At 46.0% G+C, this 18,670-nt stretch overlaps 1 protein-coding gene across 1 annotated transcript in view; it reads right to left on the reverse strand.

Annotated features, from left to right (window-relative positions):
* Positions 1 to 2,801: 2,801 nt before the first annotated feature.
* Positions 2,802 to 18,670, reverse strand: part of CCBE1 (collagen and calcium binding EGF domains 1) — a 195,638-nt gene continuing 179,769 nt past the window's right edge. The window contains exons 6-11 of the mRNA XM_033135576.1: positions 18,392 to 18,495; positions 12,230 to 12,350; positions 9,167 to 9,306; positions 9,033 to 9,068; positions 8,290 to 8,325; positions 2,802 to 6,888 (exon numbers count right to left, since the gene is read on the reverse strand). Coding sequence (XP_032991467.1) covers positions 6,655 to 6,888; positions 8,290 to 8,325; positions 9,033 to 9,068; positions 9,167 to 9,306; positions 12,230 to 12,350; positions 18,392 to 18,495 — 671 coding nt within the window. The 3' untranslated portion in view covers positions 2,802 to 6,654. The remainder of the gene's footprint in view (positions 6,889 to 8,289; positions 8,326 to 9,032; positions 9,069 to 9,166; positions 9,307 to 12,229; positions 12,351 to 18,391; positions 18,496 to 18,670) is intronic.

Consider the following 18,670-nt stretch of genomic DNA (forward strand, 5'->3'; position numbering starts at 1 on the left):
ACGCAGGGCAGATCCAGCTCATTACTGTGTTTCTGTTGGGGGGAAAGAGGCAAGGCAGAGAGAGCCAAGAATGTCCATGGATTACAGTTAGAAAAACCCCCCAAACAACGAAACTTGGCGTTGGAAACAGTTCCACCCTCATATATCATAAAAACTATTTATAAAGCAAAGTATGACTCCATAGATACGACTTTCCTTCTGGTTTAATCATTTCCCCACAGCTCCCATTCCCAGTGTGGTTGGCAGCGATGTTAGAGATGGAAGAGGATAAAAAGCCACAGAAAACAGACTGGAGAAGAAGTGAGCATTTCAAACATAAGTTGTCGCCTCGCCAGAAATGGATGAGAATCGAGTCTCTGAATTGCCTGGGGATGCTGGTGAAGACACCTCACTACGCAGGAACAGAAGGCGAATCAAGTTCAACGGTGTTGACGGGTTCCAGGGACTCCATTTCTGCCCTCCCATGTCTGGGAACCAGCCTCTACAGTCACGTGAGCCAATTCCTTAAATACCTCCCCCCCTCTCCCTCTGCATAAACAAATGCACACACATCTATCTATCTACCTACCACATATATATATACATTCTATTGGTTGCGTTCCTCCGGAGCACACTCATACACATATTTCCGTTCGCCTTCCTGGACCAGAAGACATGAGAGCAGGGACGTTGTATTATCACTACTCTATCCTTGCCCTTCAGTACATTTTTATTGAATGACGTGGACAAGAATTTCAGATTGGAAGAATCCTATTAATGGAAATAAGTAGAGTGGTAAGAGTCAATGTCTAGGGAGAAAATGTCCTCCTTGTACTGGGTTGAATAGTGACCCCCTTCCTTCCCCCCCAAATTCATGGCTACCTGGAACTTCAGGATGTGACCTTGTTTGGAAACAGGGTCTTTGCAGATATAATTAAATTGAGATGAGGTCAAACTGGATTAGGGTGGGTTCTCATCTGATAACTACTGTCTTTCTAAGAAAGCATAGACACAGAACCCACAGCAAGGAGAACACCATGTGAAGACACAGAGAGACATGAAGGCATGTGACGTCAGAGGCAAGCGAAGCCAAGAATTGGGGCAATCCCCAAAAGCTGGAGGGAGGCACGGGATGGCTTCTCCCTCAGAGCCTCCAGAAGGCGTGGACCCTGCTGACACTTCTTGGACTTGCAGCCTCCAGAACTGTAAGAAAATACATTTCTGTTGTTTAAGCTCCCCAGTTGTGGTACGTGGCTATGGCAGCCCGAGGAAACGAATACACGCCTCCTCCTCACATCTCTACCAGTCCCCCAGAACCCTGCAGTCGCTCCCACATAACCTTCACAGGTGGCCGTATGCGACCCCTCCCCGCCACGCCCCCCAGTAGCTGAGTGCAGGTTCCCACTTGGCCACTTCAGGAACCTTGTATCTAGACCTCAGCAGGTGGTGAAAACCGGCACAGAGCTGGGGGTGTTTCTAAAGCACAGCAAACTTTTTCAAAACTTTAGTGTCCCGCTTACTAAGAAAACATCATCAAACTCTGCTGGGAATCCAGACCTGAGCACGTGAGGTTACCAGCCACGCACACAAATGGGGTGTGCAGGGGCGGTGAGGAGAAGCCTTCACCCAGCATTTGCTTCTTCAAGCTGTTCCTTAAATGAAGAAGACTGGGAAAATTATATATGATGTGTCCTCCCAGATTTCCTTGGAATGTGTCAGCCCGACGATTCGGGAAGCTGTTCTCTGTGAGGGGTGAGGGCTGAGGTCTTGTGTGGCCGTCTGTTGGGTGGACGCTGTTGGGTGCTTTGTGTGTGACTGCGGAAGATGCACAAGGAGCCAAGTGCGGTCCCTACTGGTGCGAGCTGTTGTTGGCTCTTGTAACACTGCCCTTCCTAGCACTTATCAGTTGGTAATTGTGCATTTACGTGATTAATTTCTTTTGCCTGGAAGGAGCCATGCCTGTTGCGCCAAAAATCCCCAGGAGGATGGAGATTATGACATTTTTGCTCCCCGCTGTGTCTGCAGTGCATAGCCCAGTACACGGCTTTCAACAAGCATTTGATAAATGTTTGCTAAAGGAAAGGGAGATGTATAAATACAGGTTAGTCTCAGGATGCTGAAGGCACCCTGCTAAGGAGTGCTTAAAAGCCCTGAGAACTTCCCTTTTTGTTGAATCACTACTTCCTGTGTGGCTCAAGTGATGAAAATTCCACTTCTCTGATCTTCACATAGGGGACTTCAGCTACCAACTCATGGGGCTTCCGCCCTCCAACTCTATTTATTCTTTTTCTGGGAGGGGGTAGTCAACATTTTTTCACCCTCCAAAGGAAACCTTATGTGGAATTCTAATCCAACACCAACTGAAAATTGTGTTGATTGGGGTGCAGTGGGAGAAATGGGGTGGAATCCTAACAGGTCCTCCATTTGTGAGCTCCAATGATCCCCAGAGAGTTCCCCTGGTTTGAAATCCCCACCCCAGGGGAGCCAGAGGATTGTCCCAACTGGTGAACATGGGCCTGTGAGACTCGAAAATTCACTGAAACCTACGCCTTCAGGCTTTGACTCAGACTCAACTGTTGGGACCACACTCAACCCCCAGGAGGTGGCCCACCCAGAATGCAGGTTCCAGCACTGAAGAGAACTGTCTCTCCATCTGTTTGTATTCATCCTGTGAAAAGACAACACAAAGACAACACGCTCCACAGGACTGCATCCTATGGGACTGGGTATCGGGACAAAACACAGTGCAACCACATAAGAAAAATAACTTTGTTATTAAGCATATACAATCTTATGAAACGTACTTCATAGTATCACATCCATAACTATTTGAATACTAGCTCAACTCCTATATGGACCTGTTATAAATAATGAACAACATGGCAACTGAAGAATGTGACTAGTCACTGGCAAGTAAACACAGCATGACGACACACATGGAACTCCCCAGAGCACTCGTTTTTGGGGATCTGAGAAAGAATGCTGAGGTCCCTGGGGAGGTATAAAAGGGTTGTTTTTTCTATGATTTCCCTAAAGCAGTACTATCTGTTGAAGGAGCATGTGAAGTCCAAGATTTTGTGCTTTAACAATGGTTAAACAAACCATGGTTTGTTTTTTTTCCTCAAATGGAAAATTATTTTTTTGACTTGTTGTGAAACGTACATGCTGATTACGTCAGGAGAAATTTCATCTATTTCCCTGAATTCATTACTAATAACTTTCGATGGCTCTATTCTACTAGTAGTTTGGCCTGGACTCCTGCAAACAAATGTCCTTTTCAAGAAGATTATCTGAATGAAAAGTGTTATGTTTGCACAATGAGGCTGCCGTCTCTGTCTGTGACAGCCTGGAGTGGGGAGGGAGCAGGAGGGGCAGCGACACCCAAAGTATGATGAGGGAGTTGCTGTCAACCCAAGGAGTTGCCTAGCACCTACTCACGGGGAATATCTTCCCCTGCGTGCTTGGAATCAGGGTTCACAAGGCCAAGCAGGTATGAACCCTAGAAAAGAATTATGACCAGCAGCAGGGTGCCCGTCACCTGGTGGTGGGGTAATACTCCTCCCCTCATGCCAATGTGCATTTTTTATTGACCTGTTTAACTATGGACACACCTGTTTGAGTTTATACAGTAGAAACGACTTCCGTTGCTCCATCCATTCTGTGGCAGGTTTTGGAATTAACACAGAAAGAGACAGAAGAAAGCATTCCCTTTGTACCTCCATATCCTTTGGCATAGTAATTTCTTCTTCTGGGACTGGGAATGGAGGGGGATATTACCTATTTTCAATACCAGATTTGTATTCCCATTGCTTTCCGATAACTGAAGCAATCTGTTAAGTCTTATTCACAAGCCCAAGTTTAAGGTGCAAAAAAACTGAAGTCAACATTTCTTCCAAAGGATGGAAGAAGTATACAAAGACCTTTTTTCCTCTGAAACATGAAGTGGCTTAGCAAAACTGGAACAAATTTTACGCCCCCCGACCCCCGCCAAATGGCTTTTCCATTCGGTTTTGAGCAGACAGCCTGTTTAGACAGTGAAGCTATCCATAACTAAAAGATACATTAGAAGTAACAGTGCCTTCTTATGTCTTATCCATGAAAAATATAATTTGGGCACACCAGAGTACATATTTAGTCCCGGGGTCCTACTCCGAGTTTTGGAAAACTGACGATGAATAATTATTTTATACATTGCCCTGATCCAGCAGAATGAGAAGATAAAATACAGATTATTGTGTGTTTTGCTGGAGAATATCATCTAGAATAGTCTCATGAATCTCAGCTACCATTACCTGCAGTTCATTCTTTTAATATATGTATCCTAGCTTCTGCACGTCAAACATGCAGTTTGGTTGCAGTTTATGAGCCCTTCACAATAAAGATTACATTTCTAAACAGAGTTCACCATTAAGAAAAAGAAAAGGTCATAAAATCCCTCATTGAAAAAAAAATCAAAGATGGACCCAATCATTTCGCATAGGGCCTGTGCATAATTTTCTTTAGCATTCATCCATCCATACCCTTTAAATGCTGTGTTCCACCGGCAGGCAAACATTAAATATATTCTAGATGGAACCCAACCGCTGCTCAGCTCATCTCTTCATAAACCTGTGGTTGGTGAGGACTTGCGTTGTGAAGATTGGATTCTGGAGAGACTGAGAAGGGAAGAGAAGATGCCAGAAAAGGGGCACTGAGAGTGTGCTTGCTTTCAGCCGTAACATTTTGGGGACCTTGCATGAGGACGATACAGTGGAATAAAGTGTGAAAAACTCAGCCACCGGCTGACTGACCGGAGTCCTGTGCTTCTAACCAAGGAAGGAAGGTAGGCTGTTGCCACTTGAGATTCGCAAACGGAAGCCCTTCCTGACGTTCTGAAGAAAGAAACATGGCATGCAGACACCCATAGTGGTTCTCTTTAAACAAGCTTTCCCGGGAAGAGAGTCAAGCGATGGAAAAAGAAAACTAAACACCAAGCTCCAGGGGAATAGAGGGAAATCACAGGCCAGGAGACGGGAAGCCCAACGCCATCAAGCAGGCGTGTGGCATTGCTCATTGGTAAGGCTCAATGTGAGGGTGAAGGTCCCCTGAACAGGTGGATGACAAGCCATTCGTGTGTCAAATGAGAACATGGACTTGAAGAACCGGTAAGCTGCCCATCAAAACCAAGAGGTTCCCCAACAATCTTACACAGGAGGAGACGCTCCTGCTGGTCTCTTGAGCACTTACTCTTGCTCCTGTCTCTGTGGATCCAGAGAAAGCCTTTGCTGGAATCTGCTTCCCTGTGGGACCCCGAGGTGTATGAGCAAACACTGACGGAGTGGGAGGTTTGGGAATATACCCCTTTCCCAACTGTGTCCCACATTTACCGGGGAAGGGAAATCAGGGAGAAAGCCTGTAAGAATTGGAACGTGGACTAACTTATGGAAAATTAAGAAAAAAATGGGACTAGTAGGAAGGAAATGTCTGCCAAACAAGGAAAACGGTTGTATCTGTCCACTCCACAGCTAAGAGAACTTTCAATAGCGTGTCATTATCTATGTCGGCAAGCTTGGCTGGCCCCAGACGGGACCTGTAATTCCCGAGGAGAGCAAATGTACCTGTCTCTCCTGATCAGTGGGGTCCCTGCCTGCGAGTCCCCTTCCCCCTCACCAACAACCCACGCCAGCCACCTGCTGCCAGCCTCCAGCCCCACTGAGCATTGATTCAACCTGGACCACGGCCTGCTGGCACCTCTGGGCACCCGGTCAGCGTCTGGGAATACCACAGCTCGAAGGGCCAGCCACCTTATTTAATAAGCAACCCGTGATTTACTGAGCAAGCGCTTTCATTCGATCAAATGGCCTTAAAGTGTTCTGGCAAACCCGGGGCCCATTGTTCTAACGTGAGTCATGTCACTTCTTCATTCACTTACTTTGTTTTGAAAAGAGGAGTTATTCCTACAGCTAGAGTCACTTTCTTTTCTGAGTAGGATACTTATTAAGTGTGGCGTGAACCCTGAATAGTCATATTTGAATTTAGAACGTGGCAACCTATACGAGAGTAAATATATGACTGTAATTTTTCTCTGTCTTTCCTCATCTCTGCTCCTTCTTAATTCTCTTTCTTTTATCAAAATTGAGGAACAAGGTTGGACAGGAGCCTAGAATATTTAAAATCTATTACATCAACAAGGAGAAAGAATTATCCACCAAAGTGAATACATACATTGTTGTCTCTAATAGAAGAGGCCTAATACTGAGGCGTAACAGTCTCCTTTGGACACATACCTATTTTTTTTTGTAAGTGACCTTACATTTCTTTGAGCTCACCTTGCCACTATGCCCTTTTATTTGGTTAAATGTAAGATTCTGTCATAGTACTTAACTCAGATATCCAGAAGTTCCTGGAAAAAACAGAAAAAGAGCAGCTCCAATGCAGACCACCCCGATTGCTGTCAGAAGGAAATGTGTACATCAATCATTGACTCCCCCATGTCTCTAGTACAGCTGGGGGGTGGGGGGAGAGGCTCTGAAAATTGTATTTGGAAGAGTAGGCAGAAGGTAAGAAAAGAATAGAAAAAAATAAAACTGTATCTTTTTTAGGTCTCCAGTGGTGTTTTTTTTTTTTTCCTTTAGATGATTTGACTGCAGGTGTAAAACCTCTTCTCCTCCTTTGGCATGAAGATATTGGGATGCACTAAGGATAAAAGTCTCTGGGGGCTACCAAGTCTGTCGTCTCGGCTCTTTTCGGGTAGTCGTCTCCAGAACCAAAGTCCATGGTTTCCGGATGGCTGGAAAATTCCTGAGGTAAAGGGAACTCCTCTGCTGACGAGTGAGTCCGCTGCCCGAACACCTTTTCCTGTAGCTCAGCGATGTCATTGCGGATGTCGGCCAGCATAAGTAGCAGGAAGTCGAAAGAACCAGGGGGGCCCTGTACACAGAGAGGAATCAAAGCCAGAACACCACAGACTCCACCCTTTGCAAAGTCCACCATTTGCTAGTCCCACTGCTTGTTGGCAACTATTGAGTCAATAACTCTTTGTGTCCCAAATGGCATAAACATACGGACTGTTATAGTAGCCTGGGGGATTCTTAATATTACCTTCTAATTCCCTCATCTCCCATATGACACAGTCACCTGTCTTCCCTCCTAATTCTAGGCTCTATCAAGTCTTGTAGAATGAAATATGAGAATGACCCTCCTCGGTTCCTTTCCAAAGAAATCTGGAAGACACCATGAAGCACAGAGTAGTGGTTAAGAGGTTGGGGTTCGTTTGGACTTGAATTTCAGCTCTGCCACTTACTAGCTGGTGTGGGGCAAGCAACTTAGTTTCTTTGGGTTCCCATCTCCGCGACCACAAAATGGGGATAGTAACAGTGCCAACTTCATTGGGTTTCACAGGGTTCCAAGTGAACAGTTAAATGACTTGATACATGTAAAGGGCTGAGAGCATGACGAATGCTCAAAAATGTTATCTTTTAAAACATGAAATTATTGAAACGTTTACGAGGATGCTTGATTATAACGGCTACCTAAATGAAGTTGAGAGTGGTTCTGCCGCTGTCCTCCCGTCTTAAAAACAGCAGCTTACATCTGCAAATACTTCGCGATGTATAGGATTTTGACATCATCTTACTCTCACTGAGGCGTGGCAGGTTAGATTCCACGGGCATTGCACAGGTGAGCAAATGGACACCCAGGGATGCTAAGTGACATGCCACAATCCTCCAGAGAGCTGATAGGGAGAAGAGTTGAGATGGAAACCCAGACTTCCTACATTTAAGGCCTACGCTGTCTTTCTTTAGAAATGACAGTGATCTCTTCAAAAGCATTGGAGTTGCTTGCACTTTCTCTGCTTTTGGATACTGCTGATTCTCACTTTCCGTCCCCTAGACACATATATCCAGCTAATTTCTCCTCATTGGTCCCAGGCAGCCCTGCATGTCTGTACTTTCTGGAGGGGATGTTCATTTGACCTGCCAGGGCCGCAGCAGTGGCTAAATTCTTAAGCGTTCAGAGTTACGACTGAGCCCCACACATTTCTTTTCCTGTGTCTTCAGATGTTTTATGTCATACCTGAAAACAGACGCATGGCACAGTGGGGTTTTGAATCTTAAGACATTCCAAACAAAGATTAGCCGTGATAAAAGAAAAAGCCACAGAAAACAAATTTTAAAAATCAATCCCAACCAGCTGCTGAAGGCCTCTGTGACTCTCCTTCTAACCACTTTGTTCAGTCAGGCCGAGTGATGGCTGGAAGGGGCTGGCTTCTGCTATAAAGACCCCTGAGGACATTCCCACCGGGGAAGCAAGACAGATGGTGCTACTTACCGGAGACCCTCTGGGTCCAGGTGCTCCCCTCTCTCCCTAGAAGCAGAACGATCACAGTTAGCTTTCTGGACCCGGTGGATGCCACCACCAGTCTCCATAACCATCTCCCTGCACAAAACAACAAATATTTTTCTACCAGAAACAAATGTAAGCTTGAAGCTGGACTTATGGGACCACTTACTTGAACGGAACTGCTTGGGTCAAGTGTCTCTCATTCTGACTTCCCCCCGAGGTCACATACTTTCACACCAGAGCTGACAAGAGAAATGCTTGTATTTCCAGGCAGCATGTGGAATAACTTAAGAGCTTCCTACAGTAAAAGCTTTCTCACGCTGACACGATGAGGCAAGTAGCAGGCAGCTCTCCAAGTGACAACAGCCGCTTGCGCAGAATGGAACTTCTGTCCTTGACTTAAACATGTCAAAGAAGTGAGGCACACCCGTAATAGCCCTTTGAAAGGACACTGGCTAAAGAGAAAAACGCGTGCTACTGTGATAACACAGGAGCTCGTTTAAGATTTATAGGGGTCATCTCTCTTAGGAGAGGTTTCAGTGGTTGTTTCTGTTATTATGGTTGTTTCATATTTTAAGGAAATCGGTGTTTAAACGTTCTTCCCAGCTTTGTTGGGACAAGTATATCTGTCTCTCAATTTTGCCACAGTTGCAAAATGCGGACAGGAAGCAGTGCTTGAGCTTTATTGAAACTGAGAAACCTTAGGCCTTTAAGGACCTCACAAGACTTACCTTAGAACCATCTCTTCCTGGAGCACCTGGTGGACCCTATAAAACCAAGGGATCTATGTTAACAGAAGGAGAAAGCAGGCGACAGGACACAATTTCCTCAACAACAGTAAGTGGATCTTTGATACAATACTGACCACCGGGCCCCTCCGGCCTTGCTTAATGTGGGACAGATCAGGAGATGGTCCCATGGGTCCCATTGAGCCACGTGGGCCGGGCTGCCCAGGAGGGCCTGGCACACCCGGGAAGCCGGGGCTGCCTTTTGGTCCTGGCGAGCCTGTAAGCAAAGAACAGCTCATTAGCTCCACATCCCTCAAGGAGGACAAGGGCTCTGGCGACTCGAGGCTGCAAGCGCTTTCCACTGTTTCTCTTTGCACTCTGCCTTTTGCCTTCTGACACCTCCACTGAGATGTCCCATAGGCATTTTAAACTTAACGCCATCAAAACTGACATCTTCCTCTCTTTTCATGAACCACCAGTCAGCTATCCACTCGAGCCAGAAACTTAAGTCTTCCTGTAAATGTCCCTATTTCCACAGCCTCTGTATCCAGCTCCTCTACATCTTACCTCATTCACGTCTCTCTCTTATAACTGACTGCCCTCGGTATCCCCACGATCACAGCAGGGTGGTGGTTACCACAGCTGGACAGTGGTTAAGAGGATACGTTTCAGCATCAGAGAGACCTAGGTCTGAATCTGGGACAAACTGTGTTGACTTCTTTTATCCTTAGTTCCTCATCTGTAGAGCTGGGCTAGTAAAAGTCTACTTTACAGAGTTGGCCACATTATTAAATGAGATTTTAGATGCATCATGCGGCATAGAACCTCACACACGGAAGCACTAAAAAAAAAAATCTGTTAGGCTTTCCTTGAATAATTAAGCCATAGTTAAAGGCAGTCAATGTTTGTTCAAACCTGTTTCACACCCCCACTCTCTATGCTGGTTCCAGGTAAAGCCTGAAAGAACTTACCTGGCAAGGGGACCAGATCACCCCTCTAACTAAATGCTTTCCGTCTAATAGCAGGAGGACATGCCAAAGATAATATCATACCTTCATTTACATAATCAGTGACCTTTAGAGATCACTATAGGTCAAATGCCTTTAAAATGTGGGGCTTCGATGTGCAAATGGCACCACTTTAAACATAATGGTGGGGGCAGAGAGCAACAGCCACCCCCTGGCCACCAAAGCCAAAGGATTCCAATCCAGTGTAGTTTGTGTTGGAGCCTCAGTGACTCATAGCCTCAGGACTGGAATTTTGGTTAAGGGTAAGATAAACCTTCTTCTTTCTCTAGTGTCCTATCACATCTCGCAGTGAAGGGCACCACCAACTGATGCTGGAAATACAGAGGCAGCAAGAAACAGGATTGGAGGAGAACGTAAGGGCACCCAGTCCATTGCTGACGAGAGTCCCCAACCCCCTTCTGCTCCGTAAAGGACCCTGGACAGCTCAAAGCCTGTTAGAAACCAAATGGCAGAACTGGAAAGGAAAGCCAGCAAGTCATTTGTTAAGAAGACAGACAGTTCACGGCTCTCCTGGTCCTGGTTTGTCCTTGTACGAGTGATATGTAGACCGGCCTGGAGAGGAACTGCCTACAAGGAAGGCTGCTTTTAGAGAAGGGAGAGGACACTGTGTTAGGAATGGATTTGTAGGGAGAGAGAGGCCAAAGTCTACTTAGGAGCAGCAAGAAGCTGCCTTTGTGAAGCACCTGCTGGTGGCTACTTCACCAGGACCCAGAGGACCTCAGGCCAAGGGAATGAAGGCACAAGAGGCTAAACCGAAGTCCTGGACCAGTTCTTGTTCTCTGTATGGACTGAGAGCCAGGCCACCCGGGGTTGGGTGGAAACCAGGAGATTAAGATACAAGTGGAGAAGAAAACACATACATAGCTTGGGGAAAATGTTGAGCTTTTGTTCCTGCTGACTTCCCAACCTCAAATTGGCCTGTGTCCTTCCTGTCTGGACAGATGGTACCAGGCCCTGGTGTCCAGCTCAAACCCACATCCCCCATGACGGCAGGTGACAGCGGCCTCACCTTTCTTTAAGCTCCCACAGCAGGAAGCACTGTGTACTTATGAGGGCCATACAGACACGGTTTTATTCTATTTGCTTGCCCTCTGTGTGTCTTGTCTTTCCAATGAGACTGTCAGTCAGGTCATTCGCAACACTGCTAAGCAATGATAACCAGACATAGGACACTTCATGTGTTAGCATTACTTGCTAACACTAACCTCATTTCCTTTCGTGGTGGGAAAAACGATCTATTGACCTACCTATGGAGGGACTCGTAATGAAATATCAAAATTATCTATTCTTTTTAAAGTTCTCATTGCATATTTCCTGATGGAATGGCAGGACATTTGGGATTGTCTTCAAAGTAATAAGGGTGAATCTCCAAAATAGTATGCTGAATGAGAGAAGCCAGATAAGAACACATGCGACGAGACTCATTGCTATGAAGTTCTAGGACAGACAAACTGTAGTGACACCAAGAGGTCAGTGGTTGCCTCGAGTTGGGGATGGGGGAGTAGATTGCAAATGGGTGCTAGGGGACTTTTTGGGGGGGATGGAAATGTTCTATATTTTGATGTAAATATAGACACAGTGCAAGGGTTAGAAAGTGCTTGATATAGGATGGATACAGGTGTCAAAACTTGTTGAACTGTAATTTACATAGATACATTTTATTGTATAGAATTGTATCCCAATGAGGTTGATGTATAAAGAAAAAGATGTAGATAGATGTTTAAAAATAAAATAGATGCAGGGGTGTTCACAAACAATAGGGGAAGGAGGAAATAGGACAGGGGAGTAGTGGATGTGAGGCTGGCCATCCGTTGTTAGAGCTGGGTGATGAGCCCATGAGTTCACTACACCATTCCATTTTTGTATATGTTAATGTTAAACAATAGTTTTCATTTTGTTTCTCTGTAACTTAAAATAATCTCTAAGAATCTTATTCAAGCCCAGAATGATGACCTTTTCCTCCCAAATTACGGCTGGTTATGGGGCGTTTCTCAGGCTTGAAGACCCCATTTCTCTAGGACTTCTCATCCCACAGATGTGGGAGCTCCCTGGACTCCTGCTTTTGCTCTCATCTATGAAAGTTGAAGAACTCTGTCCAATCCCCACTAAGTATGAGCTCTTAGCAGGCCTTGCTGGTGACTATCACCCTCTGATGCCTTTCTCCACACTCACCGGGAGGGCCCTGGCCCCCAGGCAGCCCAGGAGGTCCTGGAAGGTAGGCGTTTGAGGCCAGCACTTTGTCCCCAGTGATGTACTTGTCCAGGTCAGCAGCACTGTTTGGGAGCAGGGCAACCTGTAGAGAGAAGAGGAACCTCGGTCAGGGAGCGAGAGCGCCAAGACCAAGGAGATTCTTTGCACTTGTGTTGGTTGCAGAGCCTGCAAAGCCTTTTTATGATAATTTCCCTTTATCAGAGACAGGGCTCAAAGGGACTGTAGAGATCCTCCTCCTAGACCCAGAGGCCGTCTTGTAAAAAAAGATCACTCAGCTCATTAGTGGACAAACCTTCAGATCGCCTAGACATCACCATTAGACTCATTATTACATAATTAATACAGTCTACCTGCTGCTTTCAATTTGATTATGACTTTATATCTCAAACATTTCTTGAGTACCTACTATGTGCCAGGCCCTGTGCTTGTTTCTAAGGTGACAACAATGACCAAGACACGATCTCTGCTCTCCAAGACCTTGGAGCTGGGACCAAGAATGTGGCTTACAGGTCACCTGAACGCTCAGGTGTTTGGGAACTAGTGGGAAACAGTGACTGTGATTGTTTAAAAATATGTCCACAAATTTTTGACACTCCTACCTTCAAAAAACGGAGGCTAATTTCCCACCCTCAGAGTGTGAGCTAGTCACGGAGACTTGCTTCTAATGAACAGGAAATGACAGAACTGACGGAGTGTAACTTCTGAGACTAGGTCATAAAAGGTATTGTGGCTTCCCCTTTCCTCTCTCTTGGATTTTAGGAGCTCATTCTAGGGGAAGCCAGCGGGATCACACAAATGAATGACCTTTGCATGCCTGAGGGGAGGTAAGCTGGGAATCTGTGAGACCTTATGTAAGAACTTAATGCTATAAACCTCCGTTTCTTCACTGATAAAAGGGAACAATAACACCCACCTTTAGGGCTGTGAGGATTAAAGGAGGAAATGCATATTAGGTGGCTAGCACAGGACCTGGACATACTAAATGCTTGATAAATGGTATTCTAGTCTCTTGCTTCCAAGAAGCTAATTCAGGGATGCAAAATCCAGGGAAGGGCACGTTTCTGAGGGTCAGAGCTGCCCCCCAGGAGTTACTCTGGATCCTGAGATGCTCCCCATCCTGGAACTTCCTCCAGAGGGTTTTTTCCTTTCCTTCCCTCCCCTCCCTTCCCCTCCCTATCCCTTCCTTTGGAGATCTTACTGAAATCCATTGAGCTTGGGGTGCGAGGATGATCAGAGGGCAGGAAGCTCAAAGAAGCATTAACACTGTCTTCCAAAGGGTCCCCTCAGTGCCCTCAGCACTCCTGCACACTCACTGCTAGGAAGCTTAGGGGCCCTTTAGCTAGTATTAAAACCCTTGGGTAAGGACAGCCTTGCAGGCCCATGAGCTAGGAGATTCCTGCCACTCAATGTCTCCCTCCATGCTGTGAGAAGACCTAGCGTTCCCTGAGACATGCCAGGAATGGCACTCAATGCCCCTGTGATCACTACTCAGAACCCAGTAGGTGTGACCATCAGAATAAAATCATGTGCAACCTGAAAGTCAGCTATGCACAATTTCAGGTCGGGGTTCATGGGTCAGTCTCCACCAAGACCTGGCTGTGTTACAGGAGTTTATTTACAATGGTGCTGACATCCCTGTGCAGTCATAGCAAGCGACTGCTCCAACCTGCAAATGCGTGCCTGTGGTCCTGGGGAGAACCAGAACGGGAGTGAACCAGTGAGGGAGGGAAATCTACAAGTAAAGCCACTCTAACTACAGGACAGAGAGTCAACACTGGCACCTGAAGGCTGGTCCAACTTTATCATCTGCTTCCAATAGAAAAACTGTAATGTGGGTCCCACCTGTGGGCTTTGGCACTAGGCAGACTAAGGGTTAAGTCTCAGCTTGGCCACTTTCTACCTGTGGGATCTTGGGTAAACTGCATAACCAGGATTTTCTCACCTATAAAGTGAGGATCATAGTATCCCCCTAAAAGCACTGCTGGGAGGGTGAACGTGAAGTTGTGTTTAACGCACCTGTGCCAGTTCCCAGCCTCGTAACTGCTAGTAGCCAGTACCGTGCACACAGTGGAAATGCCCTGCCAGGGGAAGGCTCTTGGCGCTGTTTCTAGGCAGTTGTGTGACTTTGGGTGAGTGCCTTCACCCTTCTAGGTTCTCAGCTTCACGTCTACAAAGCGAAAGGTTTGGACCAGATGACCCTCTCTTTGGATTTAAAATTTTGTAAGCAATGCTGGAGGATGAGACATGACTGGGGAGGGACTTTAGAGATGCTCCTGCATGCCCTTTCCGGCTCTCTGATGTTTGCTTCCTTGGAAAAGTCATGAGGTGATCCAGTACGTGCTGAGCTGTTTCCTGGCCGACCCCCGCTAGGTGATTACACTCTGGCTCTCTGCAGCTCGTCTGTGTGTCAGCAGGGGTGGGAAGCAAAGGCACTGGCACTTTGGAGGCAGCTGGCCAGAATCCCTGGCCTGGCTTGCTGCACAAACACAGCAGAGGACGGGATTGTGAGATGCAGGCATTTGGGAAGAAAGTCGTAGTGATGTCAGAAGAGCCTGCGTCTCCTGGATTCCAATGAATGGAATTATGAATATCATTATCTCGTACGAGCTTCGTAATAAAGCATCTGCTTCGAGAGCTGTTGGGAGGACACATAATTAATGTTAATTACTTGGTAAACATTTACAGGGTGCTTACCAGGTGGCAGGTGCTGTACTAAGTCCTTTATAAACATTAACTTCTTTGACCATCACGAAAACCCCATGTAGTAGGTATTACTGTTATTCCCTTTTTATAAAACTGAGGTACAGAGAGGTTAAGTAACTTACCTAGGGTCACACAGCCAGAAAGTGGTGAGGCTTGGATTTAAACTTAGCCAAACTGCTTCTAGAATCTGTGTTCCTAACCACTATACCAAGCTGCTTCTCTTAATATTATTAGTGACACTTGGCAAAGCCTTCTACAGTCACTTTAATATGGATCAGGCTTCCCAACAATCCTGAGAAGACCCATTTCACAGAGCAACTAGATCACAGTAGCGGAGGAAGTCAGAAACTACTGGGAAGCCACGGAGCGGCCTGGCATAGAGACAGCACTCTAGTGGGCGAGTGCAGCCACTAGGCTGCAAATCTGCTCACACTTCTGAAACCTGACTGACCTCTTAACTTCTGAGGCTTTGACCGCCGGCCACACTCAGTTTGGCAATTGTTGGTTGACTTACGCTACTGGCTTGGCTTCCCATATAAGACAGCAAGTTTATTTAAGGCAGGACTTTATTCCATACTGTTTTGGATTTCCTCATCTCCCGGCCCACTGTAGGACACAGTAGGTGTTCCACAGACACTTCCTGAACAATTATTCATGCTTCCTTCAACTGACTGTCCCACAGCACCACCCTCAAAACAAACAGTCCTTGCAGCCGGGACACACGTGACCTTAAAAGACTGGCTCCTTGGTTCTAATAGTTCCTCTTTGCTCTGATGGGCCTGAGACCCCTCTCTACAAGTTAATGATGGGTATCTTATCTATCCCCAAACCTCCCTTTTTAGCCAAATCACCTATCTTTTTCTTTCCTCAACCCACAGAAGAAATTGTGGAGGTGGAGGCACTGGGGCTGACACACCATTTTTAAAAACTTTTTTTATTGGAAAGTAGAAGCACAGACACTGGAAACTCCATAAAACAAATCTGTATCTTAGCAAATTATTATAAGGCAAGTACTCTTTTACTGAACACCTACGTCAAAAAACAATCCTTTGCCAGCAGCCAGAAGCCTCTGCATGTGCCCTGATCCAATCGGTCTCCTTCTCCCAAAACAACCACTATCCCGATTTTAATCACTTCCTGTGTTTTAAAAAAACAATCTATCACCCAACTGTGCATGCCTAGACACTAGGGTTTAGTCTTGCCCATTAAAAAAAACAAAAAAAAACAAAAAAAACAAAAAAAAAACAAACTACGTGAGTTAAGTTTCTTTTAATCTGCAGGCCCACCTCTTTCATTTCCTTACAATTCACCCATTGAAGGACCCAACTGCCCTGGGACATTCCCACAACTGGAGTCTTGCTGACCGTACCCTCGTGGTTACCAGGTTTGTGTACCATTTTACCCTGTGGGGTTGGCCAGGGTCCAGGACACCTACTTCTTAGCCAGTGTTTATATGGGCAGATGGCCGACACTCTCTTTTGAACAGAACAGTTGGCATCAGAAAGAGAGAGATGACGTTAAAAAACCACCTGGCAATCCTAACACTGGCACAGGAGCGGAATTGGGGAGACCTAGGGTTCAGATGTGGCCTGCCGCGTGGTCCACCTCTCTGAGAATATCAGCATCTTTCTCACACGGTCCTGGTGAGAAGTAAATGAGGTCCTGTGTACAAAATGCCTTCCTAAACTGCAGAAGGCAACACATTCTGACAGGAACGATTCGCTTCTCACAATGTTCCTTGAACGCCAGCGTTAGCTGAGATTTGCCAAGTGCTTTTGTAGAATTCAGTAGAAGGCAGACCAATGCCGGTCCAACCCAAATGCACGAGAATTACTGGAGTACTAAGAAGTACCTGTAATTGGATTTGTAGGGAGCTCTACAGCAGGGTGACATGTGTCGTGACACAAAATTTTCAACCTCTTCATATTTCTTCTTGCTTAGAACGTAAACACTGCTGGGAGATTAGGGGAAAGCCAGATGCTGATTTAGCAACTGAATTTCTGAACCACTTGTGAGGTTTAGCAGCACTGACCCTAAAGATCTAGAAAGAACTCCCCCATAGCTCTTGGATTATTAACCACACAGGAGAGGAACTAGAGGGTAACTTTAGGCCTTGAGAAATTGATCACCTGCCTCTTGCAGCCCGAATCCTCTGGCCTATGAAAAGCAAACTTGCTTCTTCCGTGAATCTTTTTTTTTTGATTTGCCCAATAAATACTAATATCAATCCAAGTTCAACCTGACGATATCCGTGTGGGATGTATTTCTATCCATGTGTTTACACTGATCCACTTCCAAGGTTCTCTGCCTGGTCTCTCATTTGGATCACAAACTATTTAATAGTAGAATCATGAGTTCATGTCATATATACACATACGCACACATGTATCCTATATGCTTCATGTGAAAGCTGATACATCTTCAGAAACAACGCAAGCAGCACCTGCAAAACCATTTCTCTTCTCAGCCTATGGACCTGCTTGTCTTGCTGGCAGCCGTTTCTCATTGTGGGGGCCGCCTGCATGTTTGTTGAACACAGAAAAGCGATGTTGTCTTATGCTTACCCCTTTGCTCTTTAGAATAACTAGATGCCAAAGTTAAACAGATTATAATATATACACATCTTTGGTGTACTAAGAGCCGTGAGTGGGAGCAATTAAGTAAACAAACCAGTAAGTTTATGTTTTATCAGCACAAGCCTGATTTCTGAGTTGCTGACAAACTGGTGAGTTAACTGACCGTAGGCATAAAAAATACCATTAGTCTGGGGGAGGACAGTTGTTCAAGAAATCAGGTCACCAGCGCCAACATGGGGGCGTTACTCACAGCATACCAACGTTATTAGACATCTGAGATTCCATCGGGCATGGTGGGAGCCTTTTATAGAGTCAGTCCTCACCCTAGGTGACATGAGGTACCCAAACTGCTGCTTTCCAAGGTGCATGGAGCCCAGGCAAAACAGAAGCTATACTTTATAAACCTGAAAAATAAAGCCGCTACAGAAATTCATCGTCGGTATATAGAGAGGATGTTCTCCATTGGTAAAATATAGACAAGATATGAGATAAAACAGGACTGCCTAAGTCTGCCCCAAGACCATGTGTCTGGATGTTCATTTTACAAAATGTCACAACAGTCTAGTTCATCCTCCACAGCTTCGCCATGTCTCCCTGACGCAGTGGTCTATTGTAACAATCACCTAATTGATTCCCTGCCTTCGTTGGGTTCTGTTGCTCTTTAGATGGTTAGCTCTGAGGGCGGGTGGGCAAAGCATCTCAGTCAAAGCGGACCTGGCACCAACCTCAGTGAAGGCTCAACGAGGTGGTGGGTTTATTATAGTTTCTAAACATTCTTCCCCTTTCTCTCTGCCAAGTCTTCCTTTCATTGTACGTGATTGCTTCTAACGTACCAGGCACGTACCTTTTGCTTCAGCTGGAGCACTGTCTGCTTCATCTGGTGGAACTCCTTGCACGTGGCACAGCAAGCTCCCTCTCTCACCGTGTTCTCGGACTTCTCATCGTGCCCTGAGAGAGGAGATGGATTTGGGTCCGTCTTGGAGGCCGGAGGATATCCAGCCCCCTAGAGACAGCACCATGAAAGGCAGACCTGGAGTAGAATGGGTGGGGGATAGAGGCTGGCAATTTTATGGTTCTCAGGTCACTGACAGTACGCTCAGGTCAGGGGAAAGAGGGAGAGGGT

This window comes from Rhinolophus ferrumequinum, chromosome 19, assembly GCF_004115265.2.
Source record: "Rhinolophus ferrumequinum isolate MPI-CBG mRhiFer1 chromosome 19, mRhiFer1_v1.p, whole genome shotgun sequence".
NCBI lineage: Eukaryota > Metazoa > Chordata > Mammalia > Chiroptera > Rhinolophidae > Rhinolophus > Rhinolophus ferrumequinum.